We start from the raw sequence: 20,677 nt of genomic DNA, 5'->3' as shown, positions 1-20,677 counted from the left end.
TTACACCTTTTCTTCCAGAAGAACTTTAGAATTACTTCGTCAAGTTTTAGAAAATAAGAACTACAACAACAAAAAGTTTTTGGTTCTTTAGTGAGGTTTTAAATTTGTTTAACCGCAGATTTTGTTTTTCTTATTTAAGTTTCTGGTAAGGGAAAATATCATTATCCTTCGTCTACATTAGTGATAGTTAAAATATTTACATATAAAATGGAATAAATGTATTAAATTCTTGCTTCACTATGTTCTTTGTCATAGTTCCTTATGTTTAACTGCACAGTGCTTCGCATGTAGCAGGCACTTAGTAAACACTGGTGGAATTTCTATTTGTGGGAGAATACGCTGTTTGAAACTGGATATTGGCCAGGTGCGGTGGCTCATGCCTGTAATCCCAGCACTTTGGGAGGCCGAGGCAGGTGGATCACTTGAGGTCAGGAGTTCAAGACCAGCCTGGCCAACATGGTGAAACCCCGTCTCTACTGAAAATACAAAAATTAGCTGGGCGTGGTGGCACACGCCTGTAGTCCCAGCTACTTGGGAGGCAGAGGCAGGAGAATGGCTTGAACCCGGGATGCAGAGGTTACGGTGAGCAGAGATCGCACCATTGCACTCCAGCCTGGGTGACAGAGCGAAACTCCATCTCAAAGAAAAAAAAAAAAAAAAAAGAAACTGGATATTATCAGATGGAGAATCAATCTTAAACCACTCACTCTATGTCAACTTACTAAATTGAGAAAGCCTAAGAGGCTCCCTCCTGAAGTGTAAACTGGAAATTAGTATTTAACCCAGCTTCCATAAGACACCAGATTTCTTAAGAAATCAGAGTCGTTTTTGGAAAAAGAGGAGCTTGGCAGGAGGCATGCATGGATTAGTTCAAGGCTTTTCCTTACTCCGCCCATGAAGAGCAGCACCTCATGTGGACTTGGCTGCTGCTATGGGACTGACAAGACAAGCAAGCTTTGGAGTCACAGGTACAAGTTGCTTGCTACCAAAAATGGAATTTTGTAGGAAGTACAGCGTTGGATCTCAGAATTGTGGTTTTAACATGGTGTTGACACAGGGCAAGGCAGGGAGAATTTAAAAGAGACAAATGACAACATCTAAATTAATGTCTGCAGAGTCCAGCATTAAGGTTTATTAATCCACTAAAATCTAGGCCCTCCCCATTCAGGGGCAGAAGAGTGAGAAGGAAGAGTACCACATGGCAGCAGAGGGAAAGGGGCTAGAAGCTAAGGGATAGAGCCTGGGTTCCTCTGGTTTTAGTACATAGTATCCTTGCTCACTGGTAAACATAACCCAATAAATAATGAGATTATTTAAGTTTCTTCTGTTAGAGTAGGAGGCCCAAAAGGAGTGGAGAGAAGAGAGGTAGAAGCGTAGACAGAAGTACTGCCGTCTCTTAGGAAGAGAGAGGGAAATGTGAGGAGGGGTCGGTGAGTGTTCTCCCCTCCAATATCCGTCTCCAAAATTCATAGCCTCCCATTATGATATTCACTACAAGGTAATTTTCTTATAAATGAACATAGGCAAGTAAAAATTATGGAAGCTGATTACAACTTTATTGTTTCAAAGTCTGTAGGTATCAGCTAGAATATCTGTAGGGAAGTAAAAAGAGTGAAGTTGCTTTTTAAATTTAAACTAAAATATACGTATTTCTAATTTTCAGAAAAGGTTCTTACAATAAAAGAAGAAAAGTGAAACAGAAACTTGAAGGAAATACTATAATTTTATATTTTACAGTCATTTTTAGAATTGTTTATGTATCCAGACTCACCCAAGAATACATAAAGGAAAGAAGCTACTTTTATTCTCCAGGGTCATGAGCCTGAATTAGAGATACAGGGCTTGGATGCACTTGGGTATTTCATAAATGTGAATTTACAGGTTATTAAGTGTATTTCATTTATCTTATTTATACATTCTCGAACGAGTGAATATTTGTGTCTTTTAAAAAACTGTTTTCACACTAAGTGATCCTAATATGGAATTTTGAAACCTCTATTTTGTCCACAAGTAGTACCACTATTCTTATATTTATAGACTCTTTAAGGTATATTCATGAATAATAAGCACAATTCAACATTTAGAGATATGGCATATGTTAGCTCTTCCCTCTGGTGCTATGCGATCTTTGATTTTATTTAACCCAGACATTATTGTATTTTTATTATGAATTTGAGAACATTGAGACCACTAGTCTAAAAGAACTTCTTTTTACTTTACCTAAAGAATCTATCTCATTGACAACAAATTATGTTTTTAGTCTGGCAGCTGTAGAACCATCCATGATGCTCTTGGAAAATGTGAAGAGGCACCTGAAGCGTCCTGTATGGATTAATGCCGATATTCTTCCTGGTCCAAATGGAAATAGCAAAGTAATAGATGCAAAACCATTTTTAGACACCGTGACATCCTTCTTTCCAGACGTGACGTTTTCCCTGGGTTGGACAACAGGATGGCATCCTGAGAAAGTCAATGAAGGTAATAATTCTAATAATGTATTTCTTGGTCAAATTAAAATATCCTCCAGGTATAAAAATAACATCTTTAATACAAAGCCCAAAACCCATTCTACAAAATCTAAGCCTGATGGAAAAAAAGGCCTGACCCTTCAGGTATGTGCAGACCCTTCCATCTACTCTTTCAGATAGATGCCATGTTCACTGGTGACGCTGCAGATTTTAAGAGAGTTCACACATTTATAGTCATATAAGTAAAGCTTCTGTTAGCAATCTCTTTTTCTAATTTTTAAAAATATAATTTTCCAGATTTTAAAGGAAAGTGGAACACTTCCCTTCTTTTTATCAGGAAATTAGCTGCTAAACTAACATATTCACTTAAGATTTCTGTAAAATGTTCCTTTACTGACTGACCAATATTTTTTACAACTTGCTTTTGATAGAGTATAGAGTTATTTAAAATAGGTATATTCTGGCCGGGCGTGGTGGCTCATGCCTGTAATCACCACACTTTGGGAGGCCTAGGTGGGCGGATCACCTGAGGTCAGGAGTTCGAGACCAGCCTGGCCAGCATGACGAAACCCCATCTCTACTAAAAATACAAAAGTTAGCCAGGCATGGTAGCGTGTGCCTGTAGTCCCAGCTACTCGGGAGGCTGAGGCAGGAGAATCGCTTGAACCCAGGAGGCATAGGTTGCAGTGAGCCAAGATCGTGCCACTGTACTCCAGCCTGGGCAACAGAGTGAGACTCTGTCTCAAAAAAAAAAAAAAAGTGTGTGCATATATATATATGTGTGTGTATATATATATCTACATTTATTATGTATATAGTTTATTTATATATAAAAATATATATTCTCTATATATACATAGATAATTTTTTTTCAAGCTATTTAGAAACAAGCAGGTGTGTTTTCCATGTGTTTTTTTTTTTTTTTTGAAATAGAGTCTTGCTCTGTTGCCCAGGCTGGAGTGCAGTGGTGTGATCTCAGCTTACTGCAACCTCCACCTCCCAGGTTCCCAGGTTCAAGTGATTCTCGTGCATCAGCCTCTTGAATAGCTGGGATTACAGGCGCCACCACGCCCAGCTAATTTTGGTATTGTTTTTTAGTAGAGATGGGGTTTCACCATGTTGGCCAGGCTGGTCTCAAACTCCTGACCTCCAGTGATCCACCCACCTCGGCCTCCCAAAGTGCTGGGATTACAGGCATGAGCCACTGCACCTGGCCTTTTTTTTTTTTTTTTTTAAGAAACAGAGTCTGGCTCTGTCACCCAGGCTGAGTGCAGTGGTACCATCATGGCTCACTGCACCTTCAACCTCCTGGGCTCAAGTGATCCTCCCACCTCAGCCTCCAGAGTAGCTGAGACCACAGGCATACACCTTCACACACAGCTACTTTTTAAATTTTTTTGTAGAAGTGAGGTCTCACTAAGTTGCCCAGGCTGGTTTCAAACTCCTGGGCTCAAGCTATCCTCCCACCTTGGCCTCTCAAAGTGCTGGGATTACAGGCATAAACCACCGTGCCTGGCCCACAATGTCTTAACATGATTTAAATATATGTAAAATATATACATATATAGTCAATTTTACCACTATTTCTACTTTAAGTAAAATATACAGGTAATTTGGGCAAGCCAAAAAGAAAATTGATTTGATGTTAACTATCACTTAAACAGCTAGCATATACCCCAAAGCAACCTTTCTTGGAAAAGAAAATTTAACAAAAATAGGAAATCCAAGTTTATAGAGAATAATAATGATGCAGGTGTACCTAAAAGAAGAGCCTTAAAATCTTTAAAGTAAATAAAATCTAGTGGTGTAAATTTTTTTTCTTGTGCTTGAGAGATTAGTAAAACCTTTTTAGTGCCTTAATTTTTTGTTAAATTTGCTCTAGGTCACTTGTGGAATGATTTTTTATCTCCATTTTCCACTTAGTTTTTTTTCACATTAAGTAGCATTTTAATTGACTTAGAATCCAAATGGAAAGTATTATGAATTACCTATGAATTATCTATGGTTTTACCTAATTATAGGTAATTTAGTCTTTTATTTAATTGTCTTTCAAGATTTCAATCAATAAAGTTAAATTTTTTTCTTTTCTTTTAAGGGTACAGTTGGACAATGGTGAAAGAGATGGAATATATATGTAATGAACTAAGTCAGCCTGTAACGTTCCCTGTCAGAGCAGCATTAGTCAGGCAGTCTTGTTCTCAGTTACTTTGGCTGTTAAAGAAATCAAACAGGTATGTAATAGTTTAACAAATGTGTATGTGAGTGTGTATGAGAGACAGAGATAGAAAGGGCATGAAAATTGATTATTTAAGGACAGTGTGTGTGAGAGAAAGGTAGACAGAAAAGAAATGAAAACTGATGATATAAGCGCACAGACTCCCTCACCGGATTGGAGCTCCTTGATGAACCTTAACTTACTTAACATCGTATATTTTACCCCTATTCCTCACAAAAGTTTTTGTACATAGTAGGTGCTCAGTAAGTGTTAGCTGTCTTTTTCATTATATATTCACAAAAAATTATGAGTGGATAAATTAGCTTCTTTTTAAATTTCATCATAATTTCAGAAATCAGCCAGGTGTGGTGGCTCACACCCGTAATCCCAGCACTTTGGGAGGCTGAGGCAGGAGGATCGCTTGAGCCCAGGAGTTTGAGATCAACCTGGGCAATTTGGTGAGAACTTGTCTTTACAAAACATTAAAAAATTAGCCGAGCGTGGTGGCATGCACCTGTAGTCTCAGCTACTCGGGAAGCTAAGGTGGGAGCATCGCTTGAACCTGGGAGGCAGAGGCTTCAGTGAGCCAAGATCATACAACTGTACTACAGCCTAGGCGACAGAGCGAGGCCCTGTCTCAAAAATAATACTTTCAGAAGTCTTTTTTATATAAAAGTTTTATTTTGGTATGTAATAAAAATTAGTTGGACCACCTATTGAATATTTAAATAGATTATAAAAGTACAGATGTTAAAAATTTTATTTTTTTTTCTTTTAAGAGATCAATCAGTAGAACAAAAGGAAAAGTCCAGAATCTATCATGGAACTTAGTGTAGAAACAAGCTGACTTTTCAGATCTTTGGAGCAAGAAGTTCAGCAACTGGTTTTAGGACAACAGGCTATGTAGGAAAAACAATGCTGACACCTTTGCTTATTCCTTGCTCCAAAATACATTCCCAATGAATTAAAGATTTGAACATCAAACAGTAAATGCATAAAGAATAAACAAGGGATGATTCCTTAAATATAGTTTCAGAATGGAGAAGACCTTTCTTAGTAGTAAGGCGCAAAACCCAGAAGCCTGTGAAAGGAATTTTGATACATTTGATACATAAAAATGGAAAGCAACTAGTAAAAAGACCCCCACTGTGTATGTCAGAGAAATGTTAAGAATTCTGACAAATAAAGGATTTTTACAAATTACCCAGAAAAAGGCCCAGTTTAATAATTCACTATGTTGCAGAGAATAGTGGAAGCAAGACACTCATACATTTTTGGCTGGAGTATAAACTGATCAATAATTTCCTTGGAGAGAAATTTGGCATATACTCATGAATTTCACTAATGAGACCATGTCTTACTAATAGACGTTCACATAAGCACAGAGACATAGGTACAAGGATATTCTGGAAGCATCGTTTGTTTTAATAAAAGACTTGAAACGTTCTAAATATCTATCGTCAGACACTGTTGAATAAATTATGGTACACCCATATGATGGAATATTATATGTTATAGATAATGCAGGAGACCCTATGTTTTAACATGGAATGATCTCTAAGATATATTATTAACTGAATAGATTAAGATGCAGAATGATAGGTATAGTATGATTCCATTTGCATGTGGGAAAATTGATGTGTAAAAATATTTGTAGATGAATTGAGCTTAGAGTAGTTTGAATCAGTGGCTGCTAGCATTATGCTTAAAGAGAAATATTAGGTGATACCAGACACTATACCAGTCAGATTCTTAGTTACAAACAATTATGGGGCAACCCTCATTGTTAAAGTATCCGGTGATGCTATTTGACATTCTCTTTTTGCAAACACATCATTTATTTATTAACTCTGCCTCTAGTTTTGTTTGTTTTCATTAGTGTCAGGGAAGTGCACTGAAATCAAATAGCATACTGTATTAATTTTTTAAAGATTATTATTGAAATTAAAGCATTACATTTAATTAAAATTTTCAATTCTCATGGAAAACTCTAGAGTTTTTGAGAATATATCTTCTTACCCTCATTTGAGAAACATTTACAATATAGATGGACTCTATTTTCTTGGAGACATAATACTCAGATAATCATGTGCAGAAGTACCATAAGACTATGGCCACATTTATGAGAGAATTCAGCCCAGCCTATATTCCATTTGGGTATATTTTTTTCATTTTTGATGATGTCACATTGATTTTCACATAGTCATATGTGTGATAAGAGCACCTAAAATCTGTTCTCTTAGCAAATTTTTCAAATACAACAATATTAACTGTAGTCCTCATACTGTCCATTAGATCTCTAGACTTATTATCTTGTGTAACTGCAAGTTCATCTACTCATTATTTTTTAAAGATACCTACTTACTCTCATTTTACTGGTTTTGAGAATCATATTCATCCTCCAAAGTTCTGGAGTTTGCTTGTTTTTCTAATTATTCCATAGGAAAAAACTACAGAACATTATCATTAGTTCTACAGACTTAGAGGTTCTTATATTGTTTGAGATAGGAAGGAAAAGTACATTTATTTTTTAAAAACTTAGCACTGAAATATTTATGTAGACTATACTTTTTATGGTAAAAGCAATGTAGGCTGATAACAGTGTTTCAGATAACAAAATCTGGATAATATGCTTCTACTTTAAAAGACTGAAGGTTAGAATTGTCTTTATGGTGGACCCAGGTGTTTTAATTTTGTTCCTAATAATTTTTTTATTATCTAATGTTTGTGAGATTGCATGAAGACAGCAACCTTGCTTATCTTAATCATCCACAGATCTTCAGCATTTAAAATAATGCCCAGCACATCGTAGGAATTTAATAAATAGTTGTTAAATGGAAAAACCAAATGCATACAGGCACTGTTTCATCATAGAGAGCATTAGAAGCCTGTACTTTCTGGAGAAGTAGTTTTGGTGTTTAAATACAAAAATAGCTATAAAAGACAGCATTAAGCAAAGAGCCTTAGAGATTATTTTAGTTACTCTGGTGTCAAGTACCACCTCAATCACTGTGTGATGTGCTCTAATGTAATTAGTAATATGAATAATATATTACAAAGAGGAGTAGCTTCTAGAGAAAGAATGCTTCTAAGAAGATAGCAATATCCCATCTTTAAACGAGAACCTCATTTTGAGTCAAGCAATTGTGCATGAATGAATCTTGCAATGTCGAGATAGCTATTTGAAATAAGACACTATCACAATATTTCTGTGTCAGGGAACTCAACAAGTGATGAACTGCCGATCCCTTTTTGCTTCTCATTTAAGTAGTTGGTGAATCCACTCTGCCGTTAACACCCTTGAACCATGGCGAAGTTTCAGTTCTTGACAGCATACCTGTTCAAAGGACAGGCTAAGTGTTTTTATTATAGAAATTTCAAAATACAGTAACTCAAACAGGAGAGAAGTTTCTATATCTCTCCAAACAGTCCAGACTCAGGAAGGTCTCAGGAGGGTGGAGGATCTTCTCCAACGGTCATCTAGAGCCTAGGTTCATTCTGTCAAGTTCCTCTGCTAACCCTGGGAGTGTCAGCAGGCACATAAGTAGAAGCTGACGTACACTATCACATTCCCGTTCCAGCCCACAAATGTTGAAAGAAAAAAAACATACACCAGAGTAACTAAAATAACCTCTAAGGCTCTTTGCTTAATGCTGCCTTTTATAACTATTTTTGTATTTAAACACCAAAACTACTTCTCCAGAAAGTACAGGCTTCTAATGCCCTCTATAATGAAACAGTGCCTGTATGCATATATATATATATATATATATATATATATATATATATATATATGAAGGCATATACTAGGTGTATTTAGATGACCTGTATATACTAGGAGTATTTATATTTTTATACTAGGTGTGTATATATATATATAATGCATACATATATATGAAGGCTGTAGATTTCTGTATACAGTCATCCCTCAGTATACGTGGAGGATGGGTTCAAGGATGCTCAGCATATACCAAAATCGGCTCATTCTGAAGTTCCCAAGCTGTTCCTTTGGGAATTGAGTACACAGAAAGTCAGCCTCCTTATACCCACATTTCAAATCCTGTGAATACTCTATGTCCATTCTCATTTGGTTGAAAAAAAATCAGTATATCAATGGACTCACTCAGTTCTAACCTGTGTTGTTCAAGAGTCAACTATATTGATTTGGATATTGTGTCCAAATCTATATCCTAAATTCTCTTAGCATTTTTAATAGTCTTTCAGGGCCAGGCACAGTGTCTCATGTGTGTAATCCTAGCACTTTGGGAGGCCAAGGCGGGCAGATCACCTGAGGTCAGGAGTTCAAGACCAGCTTGGCCAACATGGTGAAACACCGTCTCTACTAAAGTTCAAAAAAAAAAAAATTATCCATGCATGATGGCAGGTGCCTGTAATTCCAGCTACTCGGGAGGCTGAGATGGGGGAGTCGCTTGAATTCGGGAAATGATGGTTGCAGTGAGCCAAGGTCGCACCACTGCACTCCAGCCTGTGCGGCTGAACAAGATTCCGTCTAAAAAAAAAATAGTCTTTCAATTGATTTTCTTGAGTTTTCTAAGCAAAAAAAATTTATTCTCTTCAAATAATGTTAATTTTACCTCTTTTCAACTTTTATATCTCTAATTTCTTTTTTATGATGGTTAATACCTCTAGAATAGTGATTCTCAAGGTATTATCAGTAGGGGTGATTTGGCTCTCCAGCAGACAATGCCTGAGGACATTTTTGGTTGTCACACCAAAAGATGAGGGGTGGGGGCAGGGATTCTATTGAACAGCTAGTGGTAAAGGCCAGGGATGCTGCTTTAGACATCCTACATTGCATAGGACTGCTCCCACAGTAAAGAATTATCTAGCTGAAATGTCAATAGTCAACATTGAGAACTCTAGAACAGTGTTAGATAGTAGTGCTAATAGTGCCCAAACATATCTTATTCTTACCTTTAACACAACTTAGTATTCTGCAAAGATACTGCAGAAGTACAGTCATGTATCATTTTAAGATGGGGTTACCTTCTGAGAAATTTTTCATTAGGTCATCCAGGCACAGTGGCTCAGGCCTGTAATCTCAGCACTTTGAGAGGCCAAGGTGGGTGGATCACTTGAGTTCAGGAGTTCGAGACCAGCCTAGTTAACGTAGTGAAACCCCATCTCTACTAAAAATACAAAAATTAGCTGGGTGTGGTGGCACACGTCTGTAATCTCAGCTACTCAGGAGGCTGAGGCAGGAGAATCGCTTGAACCTGGAAGGCGGAGGTTGTAGTGAGCCAAGATCATGCCACTGCACTTCAGCCTGGGTGGCAGAGCAAGACTCTGTCTCAATTAAAAAAAAAAAAATTTTCATTAGGTAATTTTGTCATTGTGTGAACATCATAGGATGTACTTACACAAACCTAAATTGCCTACACCTAGGCTATACAATGTAACCATTTGTTTCTAGGCTACAAACTTGTACACCATATTATCATACTGAATAATGTAGGTAATTATAACACAGTGGTAAGTATCTGTGTATATAAACATATCTAAACATAGAAAAAAGTACAGTAAAAATATGATATAAAAGATAAAAAATGGCACACCTGTGTAGAGCACTTACCATTTCCGAAGCTTGCAGGACTGGAAGTGTCAGTGAGTGAGTGGTAAATGAATGTGAAGGCCTACAGCATTACTGTACACTACTGTAGACTTTATAAACTGTGTACTTAGACCATATTAAATTTATTTAAAATTTCTTTTTCTTCAAGAATACATTAACCTTAGCTTACTCTAACATTTTTACTTTATAAGCTTTTTCTAAACAAATCTTTTTGACTCTTTAGCAATAACACTTGGCTTAAAACACAAATACCTTGTATAGCTGTACAAAAATATTTCCTTTCTTTATATCCTTATTCTATAAGCTTTTTTCAATTTTTTAACTTTTTACTTTTTTTAAACTTTTAAAATATTTTTGTTAAAAACTATACTTCCAGGGATCATTTCTATAGCTCATTACTAGGAAAATTTCCCGAATGAGTAGAGTGCTGAAATAATGGTTTATAAGATAGTATTTGCAAGCCTCATGGTAGCCTCAAACCAAAAACCATACAGTGGATACACAAAAAGTAACAAGCAAGAAGCTAAATCATATCACTAGAGAAAATCACCTTCACTAAAAGGAAGAAAGGAAGGGGAAAAAAAAGAAGGAAGGCAAGACCACAAAATAACCAGAAAACAAATAACAAACTGGCAGGGGTAAGTCCTTACTTATCAATAACAACATTGAATGTAAGTGAACTAAACTCTCTAATCAAAGTCAGAGTGACTGAATGGATGAAAAAAAAAAAAAAAGAGCGAGACTCATCAATCTATTGCTTACAAGGATCACACTTCACCTATGAAGACACACATAGACTGAAAAGGATGGAAAAAGATATTTCATGCCAATGGAAACCAAAAAAGAGCAGGAATAGATATACTTATATGAGACAAAATAGATTTCAACACACAAAAAAAATTAGCTGGGTGTGGTGGCATGTGCCTGTAATCCCAGCTGCTTGGGAGGCTGAGGTGGAGGCTGCAGTGAGCTATAATCGCACCACTGCACTCCAGCCTGGGTGACAGAGTAAGACCCAGTCTCAAAAAAAAAAAAAAAGTTTCCCTACAAAGAGACTTAGACTCCCACACAATAATAATGGGAGACGTTAACACCCCACTGTCAACATTAGACACATCAACGAGACAGAAAGTTAACAAGGATATCCAGGAATTGAACTCAGCTCTGCACCAAGTGGACCTAATAGACATCTACAGAACTCTCCATCCCAAATCAACAAAATATACATTCTTCTCAGCACCACATCGCATTTATTCCAAAACTGACCACATAGTTGGAAGTAAAGCACTCCTCACCAAATGTACAAGAACAGAAATTATAACAAACTGTCTCTGAGACCACAGTGCAATCAAACTACAACTCAGGATTAAGAAACTCACTCAAAACCGCTCAACTGTGGGGAAACTGAATAACCTGCTCCTGAATGACTACTGGGTACATAACGAAATGAAGGCGGAAATAAAGATGTTCTTTGAAACCAACAAGAACAAAGACACAGCATACCAGAATCTCTGGGACACATTTAAAGCAGTGTGTAGAGGGAAATTTATAGCACTAAATGCCCACAAGAGAAAGCAGGAAAGATCTAAAATTGACACCCTAACATCACAATTAAAAGAACTAGAGAAGCAAGAGCAAACCCATTCAAAAGCTAGCAGAAGGCAAGAAATAACTAAGATCAGAGCAGAAATGAAGGAGATAGAGACACAAAAAACCCTTCAAAAAAGCAATGAATCCAGGAGCTGGTTTTTTGAAAAGATCAACAAAATTGATAGACCGCTAGCAAGACTAATAAAAAAAAGAGAGAAGAATCAAATCGACGCAATAAAAAATGATAAAGCGGATATCACCACTGATCCCACAGAAATACAAATTACCATCAGAGAATACTATAAACACCTCCATGCAAATAAACTAGAAAATCTAGAAGAAATGGATAAATTCCTGGACACGTACACCCTCCCAAGACTAAACCAGGAAGAAGTTGAATCTCCGAATAGACCAATAACAGGCTCTGAAGTTGAGGGAATAATTAATAGCCTACCAACCAAAAAAAGTCCAGGACGAGACGGATTCACAGCTGAATCTACCAGAGGTACAAAGAGGAGCTGGTAGCATTCCTTTTGAAACTATTCCAATCAATAGAAAAAGAGGGAATCCTCCCTAACTCATTTTATGAGGCCAGCATCATCCTGATACCAAAGCCTGGCAAAGACACAACAAAAAAAGAATTTCAGACCAATATCCCTGATGAACATCGCTGCAAAAATCTTCAATAAAATACTGGCAAACCGAATCCAGCAGCACATCAAAAAGCTTATCCAGCACGATCAAGTGGGCTTCATCCCTAGGATGCAAGGCTGGTTCAACATATACAAATCAATAAACATAATCCAGCATATAAACAGAACCAAAGACAAAAACCACATGATTATCTCAATAGATTCAGAAAAGGCCTTTGACAAAATTCAACAGCCCTTCATGCTAAAAACTCTCAATAAACTAGGTATTGATGGGACGTATCTCAAAATAATAAGAGCTATTTATGACAAACCCACAGCCAATATCATACTGAATGGGCAAAAACTGGAAGCATTCCCTTTGAAAACTGGCACAAGACAGGGATGCCCTCTCTCACCACTCCTATTCAACATAGTGTTGGAAGTTCTGGCCAGGGCAATCAGGCAGGAGAAGGAAATAAAGGGTATTCAATTAGGAAAAGAGGAAGTCAAATTGTCCCTGTTTGCAGATGACATGATTGTATATTTAGAAAACCCTATCGTCTCAGCCCAAAATCTCCTTAAGCTGATAAGCAACTTCAGCAAAGTCTCAAGATACAAAATCAATGTGCAAAAATCACAAGCATTCCTATACACCAATAACAGGCAAACAGAGAGCCAAATCATGAGTGAACTCCCATTCACAATTGCTTCAAAGAGAATAAAATACCTAGGAATCCAACTTACAAAGGATGTGAAGGACCTCTTCAAGGAGAACTACAAACCACTGCTCAACGAAATAAAAGAGGATACAAATAAATGGAAGAACATTCCATGCTCATGGATAGGAAGAATCAATATTGTGAAAATGGCCATACTGCCCAAGGTAATTTATACATTCAATACCATCCCCATCAAGCTACCAATGACTTTCTTCACAGAATTGGAAAAAACTACTTTAAAGTTCATATGGAACCAAAAAAGAGCCCGCATTGCCAAGACAATCTTAAGCCAAAAGAGCAAAGCTGGAGGCATCACGCTACCTGACTTCAAACTATACGACAAGGCTGCAGTAACCAAAACAGCATAGTACTGGTACCAAAACAGAGATATAGACCAATGGAACAGAATAGAGCCCTTGGAAATGAGACCGCACATCTACAACCATCTGATCTTTGACAAACCTGACAAAAACAAGAAATGGGGAAAGGATTCCCTATTTAATAAATGGTGCTGGGAAAACTGGCTAACCATATGTAGAAAGCTGAAACTGGATCCCTTCCTTACACCTTATACAAAAATTAATTCAAGATGGATTAAAGACTTAAATGTTAGACCTAAAGCCATAAAAACCCTAGAAGAAAACCTAGGCAATAACATTAAGGCCATAGGCATGGGCAAGGACTTCATGACTAAACACCAAAAGCAATGGCAACAAAAGCCAAAATTGACAAATGGGATCTAATTAAACTAAAGAGCATCTGCCCAGCAAAAGAAACTACCATCAGAGTGAACAGGCAACCTACAGAATGGGAGAAAATTTTTACAATCTACCCATCTGACAAAGGGCTAATACCCAGAATCTACAAAGAACTCAAACAAATTCACAAGAAAAAAATCAAACAACCCCATCAAAAAGTGGGCGAAGGATATGAACAGACACCTCTCAGAAGAAGACATTTATGCAGCCAACAGACACATGAAAAAATGCTCATCATCACTGGCCATCAGAGAAATGCAAATCAAAACCACAATGAGAAACCGTCTCACATCAGTTAGAATGGCAATCATTAGAAAGTCAGGAAATAACAGGTGCTGGAGAGGGTGTGGAGAAATAGAAACACTTTTACACTGTTGGTGGGACTATAAACTAGTTCCACCATTGTGGACGTCAGTGTGGTGATTCCTCAAGGATCTAGAACTAGAAATACCATTTGACCCAGCCATCCCATTACTGGTTATATACCCAAAGGATTATAAATCATGCAGCTATAAAGACATATGGACACATATGTTTACTGTGGCACTATTCACAGTAGCAAAGACTTGGAACCAACCCAAATGTCCATCAATGATAGACTGGATTAAGAAAATGTGGCACATATACACCATGGAATACTATGCATCCATAAAAAAGGATGAGTTCATGTCCTTTGTAGGGACCATCATTCTCAGCAAACTATCACAGAGACAAAAAACCAAACACCGCATGTTCTCACTCATAGGTGGGAATCGAACGAGAACACATGGACACAGGGTGGGGAACATCCCACACCGGGGCCTGTTGTGGGGTTGGGGGAGAGGGGAGGGATAGCATGAGGAGATATACCTAATGTAAATGATGAGTTAATGGGTGCAGCACACCAACATGGCACATGTATACATATGTAACAAACCTGCACATTGTGCACATGCACCCTAGAACTTAAAGTATAATAAAAAAAAATTTCAACACAAAAACTCTAAGAGACTAAGAAGATCACTATATAATGTTAAGGGAGTCACTTCAGCAAGAGGATATAACAATTGTAAATATATATAAACCCAACACTGGAGCACCCAGATATATAAAGCAAATATTATTAGAGCTAAGCTGTTAGATTCCAATACAATAATAGCTGGAGACTTCAACACCCCACTTTCAACATTGGACAGATCTTCCAGATAGAAAATCAGTAAAGAAACATGGGACTTAATCTGAACTATACAGCAAATGCATCTAACAGATATTTACAGAACATTTCATCCAACAGCTGCAAAATACACATTCTTTTTCTCAACACATGGATCATTCTCCAGGATAGACCATATATTAGATCACAAAACAAGTCTAACATTCAATAAATTGACATAATATCAAGCATCTTCTCTGACCACAATGGAATAAAACTAGAAATCAATAATGAGGAATTTTGGAAACTATACAAATACATGGAAATTAAACTATATGCTCCTGAATGGCCAGTGGGGTCAATGAAGAAATTAAGAAAGAAATTGAAAATTTTATTGAAACAAATGATAATGGAAACACAACATATCAAAACCTAGCAGATGCAGCAAAAGCCATACTAAGATGGAAGCTTATAGCTATAAGTGCCTACATCAAAAATTTTTAAAACTTCAAATAACCTAACAGTGCATCTTAAAAACTAGAAAAGCAAGGCCGAGCACTGTGGCTCACACCTGTAATCCCAGCACTCTGGGAGGCTGACGTGGGTGGATCACGAGGTCAGGAGATCAAGATCATCCTGGCTAACATAGTGAAACCCCGTCTCTACTAAAAATACAAAAAAATAGCGGGGCGTGGTGGCGGGTGCCTGTAGTCCCAGCTACTCGGGAGGCTGAGACAGGAGAATGGTGTGAACCTGGGAGGCGGAGCTTGCAGTGAACCGAGATCACGCCACTGCACTCCAGCCTAGGAAACAAAGCGAGACTCCATCTCAAAAAACAAAACAAAACAAAACAAAAAAACTAGAAAAGCAAGAGCAAACCAAACGCAAAATTAGTAGAAGAAAATAAATAATAAAGATCAGGCCGGGCACAGTGTCTCACGCCTGTAATCCCAGCACTTTGGGAGGCCAAGGCAGTGAATCACCTGAGGTCAGGAGTTTGAGACCAGCCTGACCAACAAGGTGAAACCCTCTCTACTAAAAATACAACAATTAACCAGGTGTGGTGGCACGCACCTATAAGCCCAGCTACTCAGGAGGCTGATGCAGGAGAATCAGTTGAACCTGGGCAGCAGAGATTGCAGTGAGCCGAGATCACACCACTGCACTCCAGTCTGGGTAACAGAGCGAGACTCCATCTCAAAAAAAAAAAAAAAAAAAAAAAAAAAAAGCAGAAATAAATGAAATTGAAATGAAAACAGTACAAAAGATCAATGAAACAAAAAGTTGGCTTTTTGGAAAGTTAAAGAAAACGGACAAATCTTTAGCCAGATTAAGAAAAAACAGAGAATCCAAATAAATAAAATCAGATATGAAAAAGGAGACATTACAATTGATACTGTGGAAATCCAGAGAATTATTAGTGGCTACTGTGAGCAACTATATGCCAATAAACTGGAAAATCTAGAAGAAATGGACGAATCCCTAGAGTCATACAACCAACCAATATTGAACCATGAAGAGATCTAAAATCTGAACAGACCAATAACAAGTAATGAGATTGAAGCCATAATAAAAAGTCTTTCAGTGAAGAAAACCCTGGGACCCGATGGCTTCACTGCTGAATTCTACCAAACATTTAAAGAAGAACTAACACCAGTCCTATTCAAACTATCCAAAAAATAGAGGAGGAGGGAATACTTCTAAACTCATTCTACAAGGCCAGCATTACCCTGATACCAAAAACAGACAAAGACACATTAAAAAAAAAACCTACAAATCAATATTACTGATGAGCATTGATGCAAAAATCCTTGGCAAAATACTAGCAAACTGAATTCACCAATACATTAAAAAGATCATTCATCATGACCAAGTGGGATTTATCCGAGGGATGAAAGGATGGTTCAACACATGTAAATCAATCACTGTGATACATCATATTAACAGCGTGAAGGACAAAAACCATATGATCATTTCAATTGATGCTGAAAACACATTGGGTAAAATTCAACATCCCTTCGTGATAAAAAGCCACAAAAAAACTGGGTATGGAAGGAGCATGCCTCAATGTAATAAAAGCTATGTACAACAGACCCACAGCTAGTATTATGCTGAGTGGGATAAAACTGAAAGCCTTTTCTCTAAGACCAGAAACAAGACAAGGATGCCCACTTTCACCACTGTTATTTAACATAGTACTAGAAGTCCTAGGGAGAACAATCAGACAAGAAAGATATATAAAGGACATCCAAATTGGAAAGGAAGAAGTCAAATTATCCTTGTTTGCAGATGATATGATCTTATATTTGGAAAAACCTAAAGACTCCACATAAAAAAACTATTAGAACTAATAAATTCAGTAAAGTTGCAGGATACAAAATCAGCATACAAAAATTACTAACATTTCTATATGCCAACAGTGAACAATTAAAAAAGAAATCAGAAAAGTGATCCCACTTAGAATAGCCACAATTAAAATTAACTACCTAGGAATTAACCAAAGAAGTGAAAGATCTCTATAATTAAAACTATAAAACACTGGTGCAAGAAACTGAAGAGGACACCCCAAAATGGAGAGATATTCCGTGTTCGTGGATTGGAAGAATTAATATTGTTAAAATATCCATACTACCTAAAGCAATCTATAGATTCAATGCAGTCCCTATCAAAAGTCCAATGACATTCTTCACAGAAATATTTTAAAAATCCTAAACTGTATATGGAACCACAAAGACCCAGAATAGCCGAAGTTGTCCTAAGCAAAATGAACAAAACTGGAAGAATCACATTTACCTGACTTCAAATTATACTACAGAGCTATAGTAATCAAAACTGCATTGTACTGGCATAAAAACAGACACAGAGGCCAATGGGACAGAATTGAGAACCCAGAAACAAATGCACACACCTACAGTGTTTTCACAAAGCTGCCAGGAACATACGCTGGGGAAATGAGTCTCTTCAGTAAATGGTGCAGAGAAAACTAGATAGCCATATGCAGAAGAATGAAATTAGACCCGTCTCTTACTGTATACCAAAATGAAATCAAAATGGATTAAATACTTAAATCTAAGACCTCAAACTATGAAACTACTGCAAGAAAACATTGGGGAAACCCTTCAAGACATTGGTCTTGGCAAAGATTTCTTTAGTAATACCCCACAAGCAAGGCAGCCAAAGCAAAATGGACAAACGGGATCACATCAAGTCATAAAGCTTCTGTACAGCAAAGGAAATGGTCAACAAAGTGAAGAAACAATGTACAGAATGGGAGAAAACATTTGCAAACTACCCATCTAACAAGGGATTAATAACTAGAATATATAAGTAGCTCAAACAACTCTACTGGAAAAAATCTAATCTGATCTTAAAATGGGCAAAAGATTTGAATAGACATTTCTCAAAAAAAGACATACAAATGGCAAACAGGCATATGAAAAGTTGCTCAACATCATTGATTATCAGGGAAATGCAAATCAAAGCTACAATGAGATATCATCACACCCCAATTAAAATGGCTTTTATCCAAAAGACAGGCAGTAAACGCTAGCAAGGATGTGGAGAAAAGGGAACCCTAGTATGCTGTTGGTACGAGGGTTTTAGTTTTGTTTTGTTTTGTTTTGTTTTGTTTTGTTTTTTTGAGATGGAGTCTCACTGGGTTGCCCAGGCTGGAGTGCAATGGCGTGATCTCGGCTTACTGCAACCTCCACCTCCCAGGTTCAAGCGATTCTCCTGCCTCAGCTTCCCAAGTAGCTGGGATCACAGGCGCCCGCCACCACGCCCAGCTCATTTTTTTTGTATTTTTTAGTAGAGACAGAGTTTCACCATCCTGGCCAAGCTGGTCTCAAACTCCTGACCTCAGGCTGTCCGCCCACCTTGGCCTCCCAAAGTGCTGGGATTACAGGCGTGAGCCACCGTGCCCAGACAGGTTTTAGTTTTTTGAGGAAAAAACTATACATAGAGCTATCATACGATCCAGCAATCCCACTGCTCGGTATGTAAACAAAAGAAAGGAAATCAGTGTATCGGAGAGATAGCTGTACTTCGATGTTTGTTGCAGCATTATTCACAATAGCCAAGATTTGAAAGCAACCAAAGTATTCATCAACAGATGAATAAAGTATATATATTGTACTTACACACAATGGAATATATTCAGCCATAAAAAAGAATGAGACCCTGTCATTTGCAACGACATGGGTGGAACTGGAGATCATTATGTTAAGTGAAATAAGCCAGGCACAGAAAGATAAACATCTCATGTTCTTATTTATTTGTGGGTTCTAAAAATTGGAGCAATTGAACCCATAGAGATAGAGAGGAGGGTGGTTTACCAGAGGCGGGGATAGGTAGTGGTGGTGGGTGTTGGGGGGAGGTGTGAATGGCTAATGAGTATGAAAAAATAGTTTGAATAAGGCCTAATATGTGATAGCACAACGGGGTGACTATAGTTCATTTAATTGTACATTTAAAAATAACTAAGAGTATAACTGAATTGTTTGTAACACAAAGGATAAATACCTGAGGGGTGGGAACCCCATTTTTCAAGTGATCATTACATAGTACATGCCTACATCAAAACATCTCATGTACCCCATAAATATAAATACCTACTATGTACCCAGTAAAATTAAAAGTAAGTGAGCCTCTGCCATTTTCCAATTCCTGTCGCTCCTGGACTAATCAACCTTGCCAATCCCTTCAGCGTTCTGGGTGGGGTGAGAGGAAGAGCAGCATCCCACATGGGGAGTGAAGCTAGGTGCTTACTACACTTTTACTTTTCCTCGTAGGAGAGTACACAGGCCAAGGAGGTCTTTGTTGGCACTGAACTGTGCTGCCTTAGCGGAGGGGTAATGTGGGTAAAGTGAAATGTTTTACCTTCTTCAATGTGTCTATTCTCAGATTTTGTGTGTGTGTACGCTCCAATGTAGTAGCGGAGTCTTTCCACTGGACTCCTGGGTTCCCACAAAGGTACTTTTATCCATGAGTAGTTGTCAAAATCGGTGTTTCAGTGGGGTAGACGAGGGATAAAAACTCCTATTCTGCAGTTTTACTCATGTTACAGGTCTTCCTGTTATAACACATTGGCTATAACTCAGTTATGTACCTGTACTTAGTTACAGGTAAAGCTGGGAAATGTAGATCTTATTTTGTACAACCTTGCGTCTAGTTAGAATTCAGGAGTTTGTTAGAAAGAAAAAGGAGAATGGATATTGGAGTAAAACTACCAGCTTCTGTCATACATTAATAAAACATTATTAATGTTATTTTATTTAAGTTTTTTGTGTGTTACTTTTTGTTTTCTTTTAAAAGTATTTTAAATTTAATTTTTCAAACAAAAAATGAATTCAAAAACTTAATAGAATAAAGACTTACACTGTGAAAAGGCTTTCTCTCATCTACCCAGTCTTCCTGCCCAATGTCACTAACTACAATTGTTAGTTTCTTTATACATATAAGAGTAAATGTAAATATAGCTTCTAATTTCCCTTCCTTTTTACTTTTATTTGTATTTTATTAATTTTTTTTTTTTGAGGCAGAGTCTCACTCTGTCACCAGGCTGGAGTTCA

General features: G+C 37.4%; 1 protein-coding gene across 4 annotated transcripts in view; it reads left to right on the top strand.

The window, feature by feature from the left end:
- FAM151B (family with sequence similarity 151 member B) overlaps nt 1-20,677 on the top strand; it is a 59,314-nt gene that overhangs the window by 29,983 nt on the left and 8,654 nt on the right. For all 4 annotated transcript variants that reach the window (XM_055366946.2, XM_031003366.3, XM_063700666.1 and 1 more), the window contains 2 exons: nt 2,261-2,478; nt 4,564-4,699. In XM_055366946.2, the coding sequence (XP_055222921.1) occupies nt 2,261-2,478; nt 4,564-4,699 (354 nt within the window). The remainder of the gene's footprint in view (nt 1-2,260; nt 2,479-4,563; nt 4,700-20,677) is intronic.

Source organism: Gorilla gorilla, chromosome 19, assembly GCF_029281585.2.
Source record: "Gorilla gorilla gorilla isolate KB3781 chromosome 19, NHGRI_mGorGor1-v2.1_pri, whole genome shotgun sequence".
Classification (NCBI taxonomy): Eukaryota; Metazoa; Chordata; class Mammalia; order Primates; family Hominidae; genus Gorilla; species Gorilla gorilla.
This window is presented reverse-complemented; position numbering and strand designations above follow the sequence as displayed.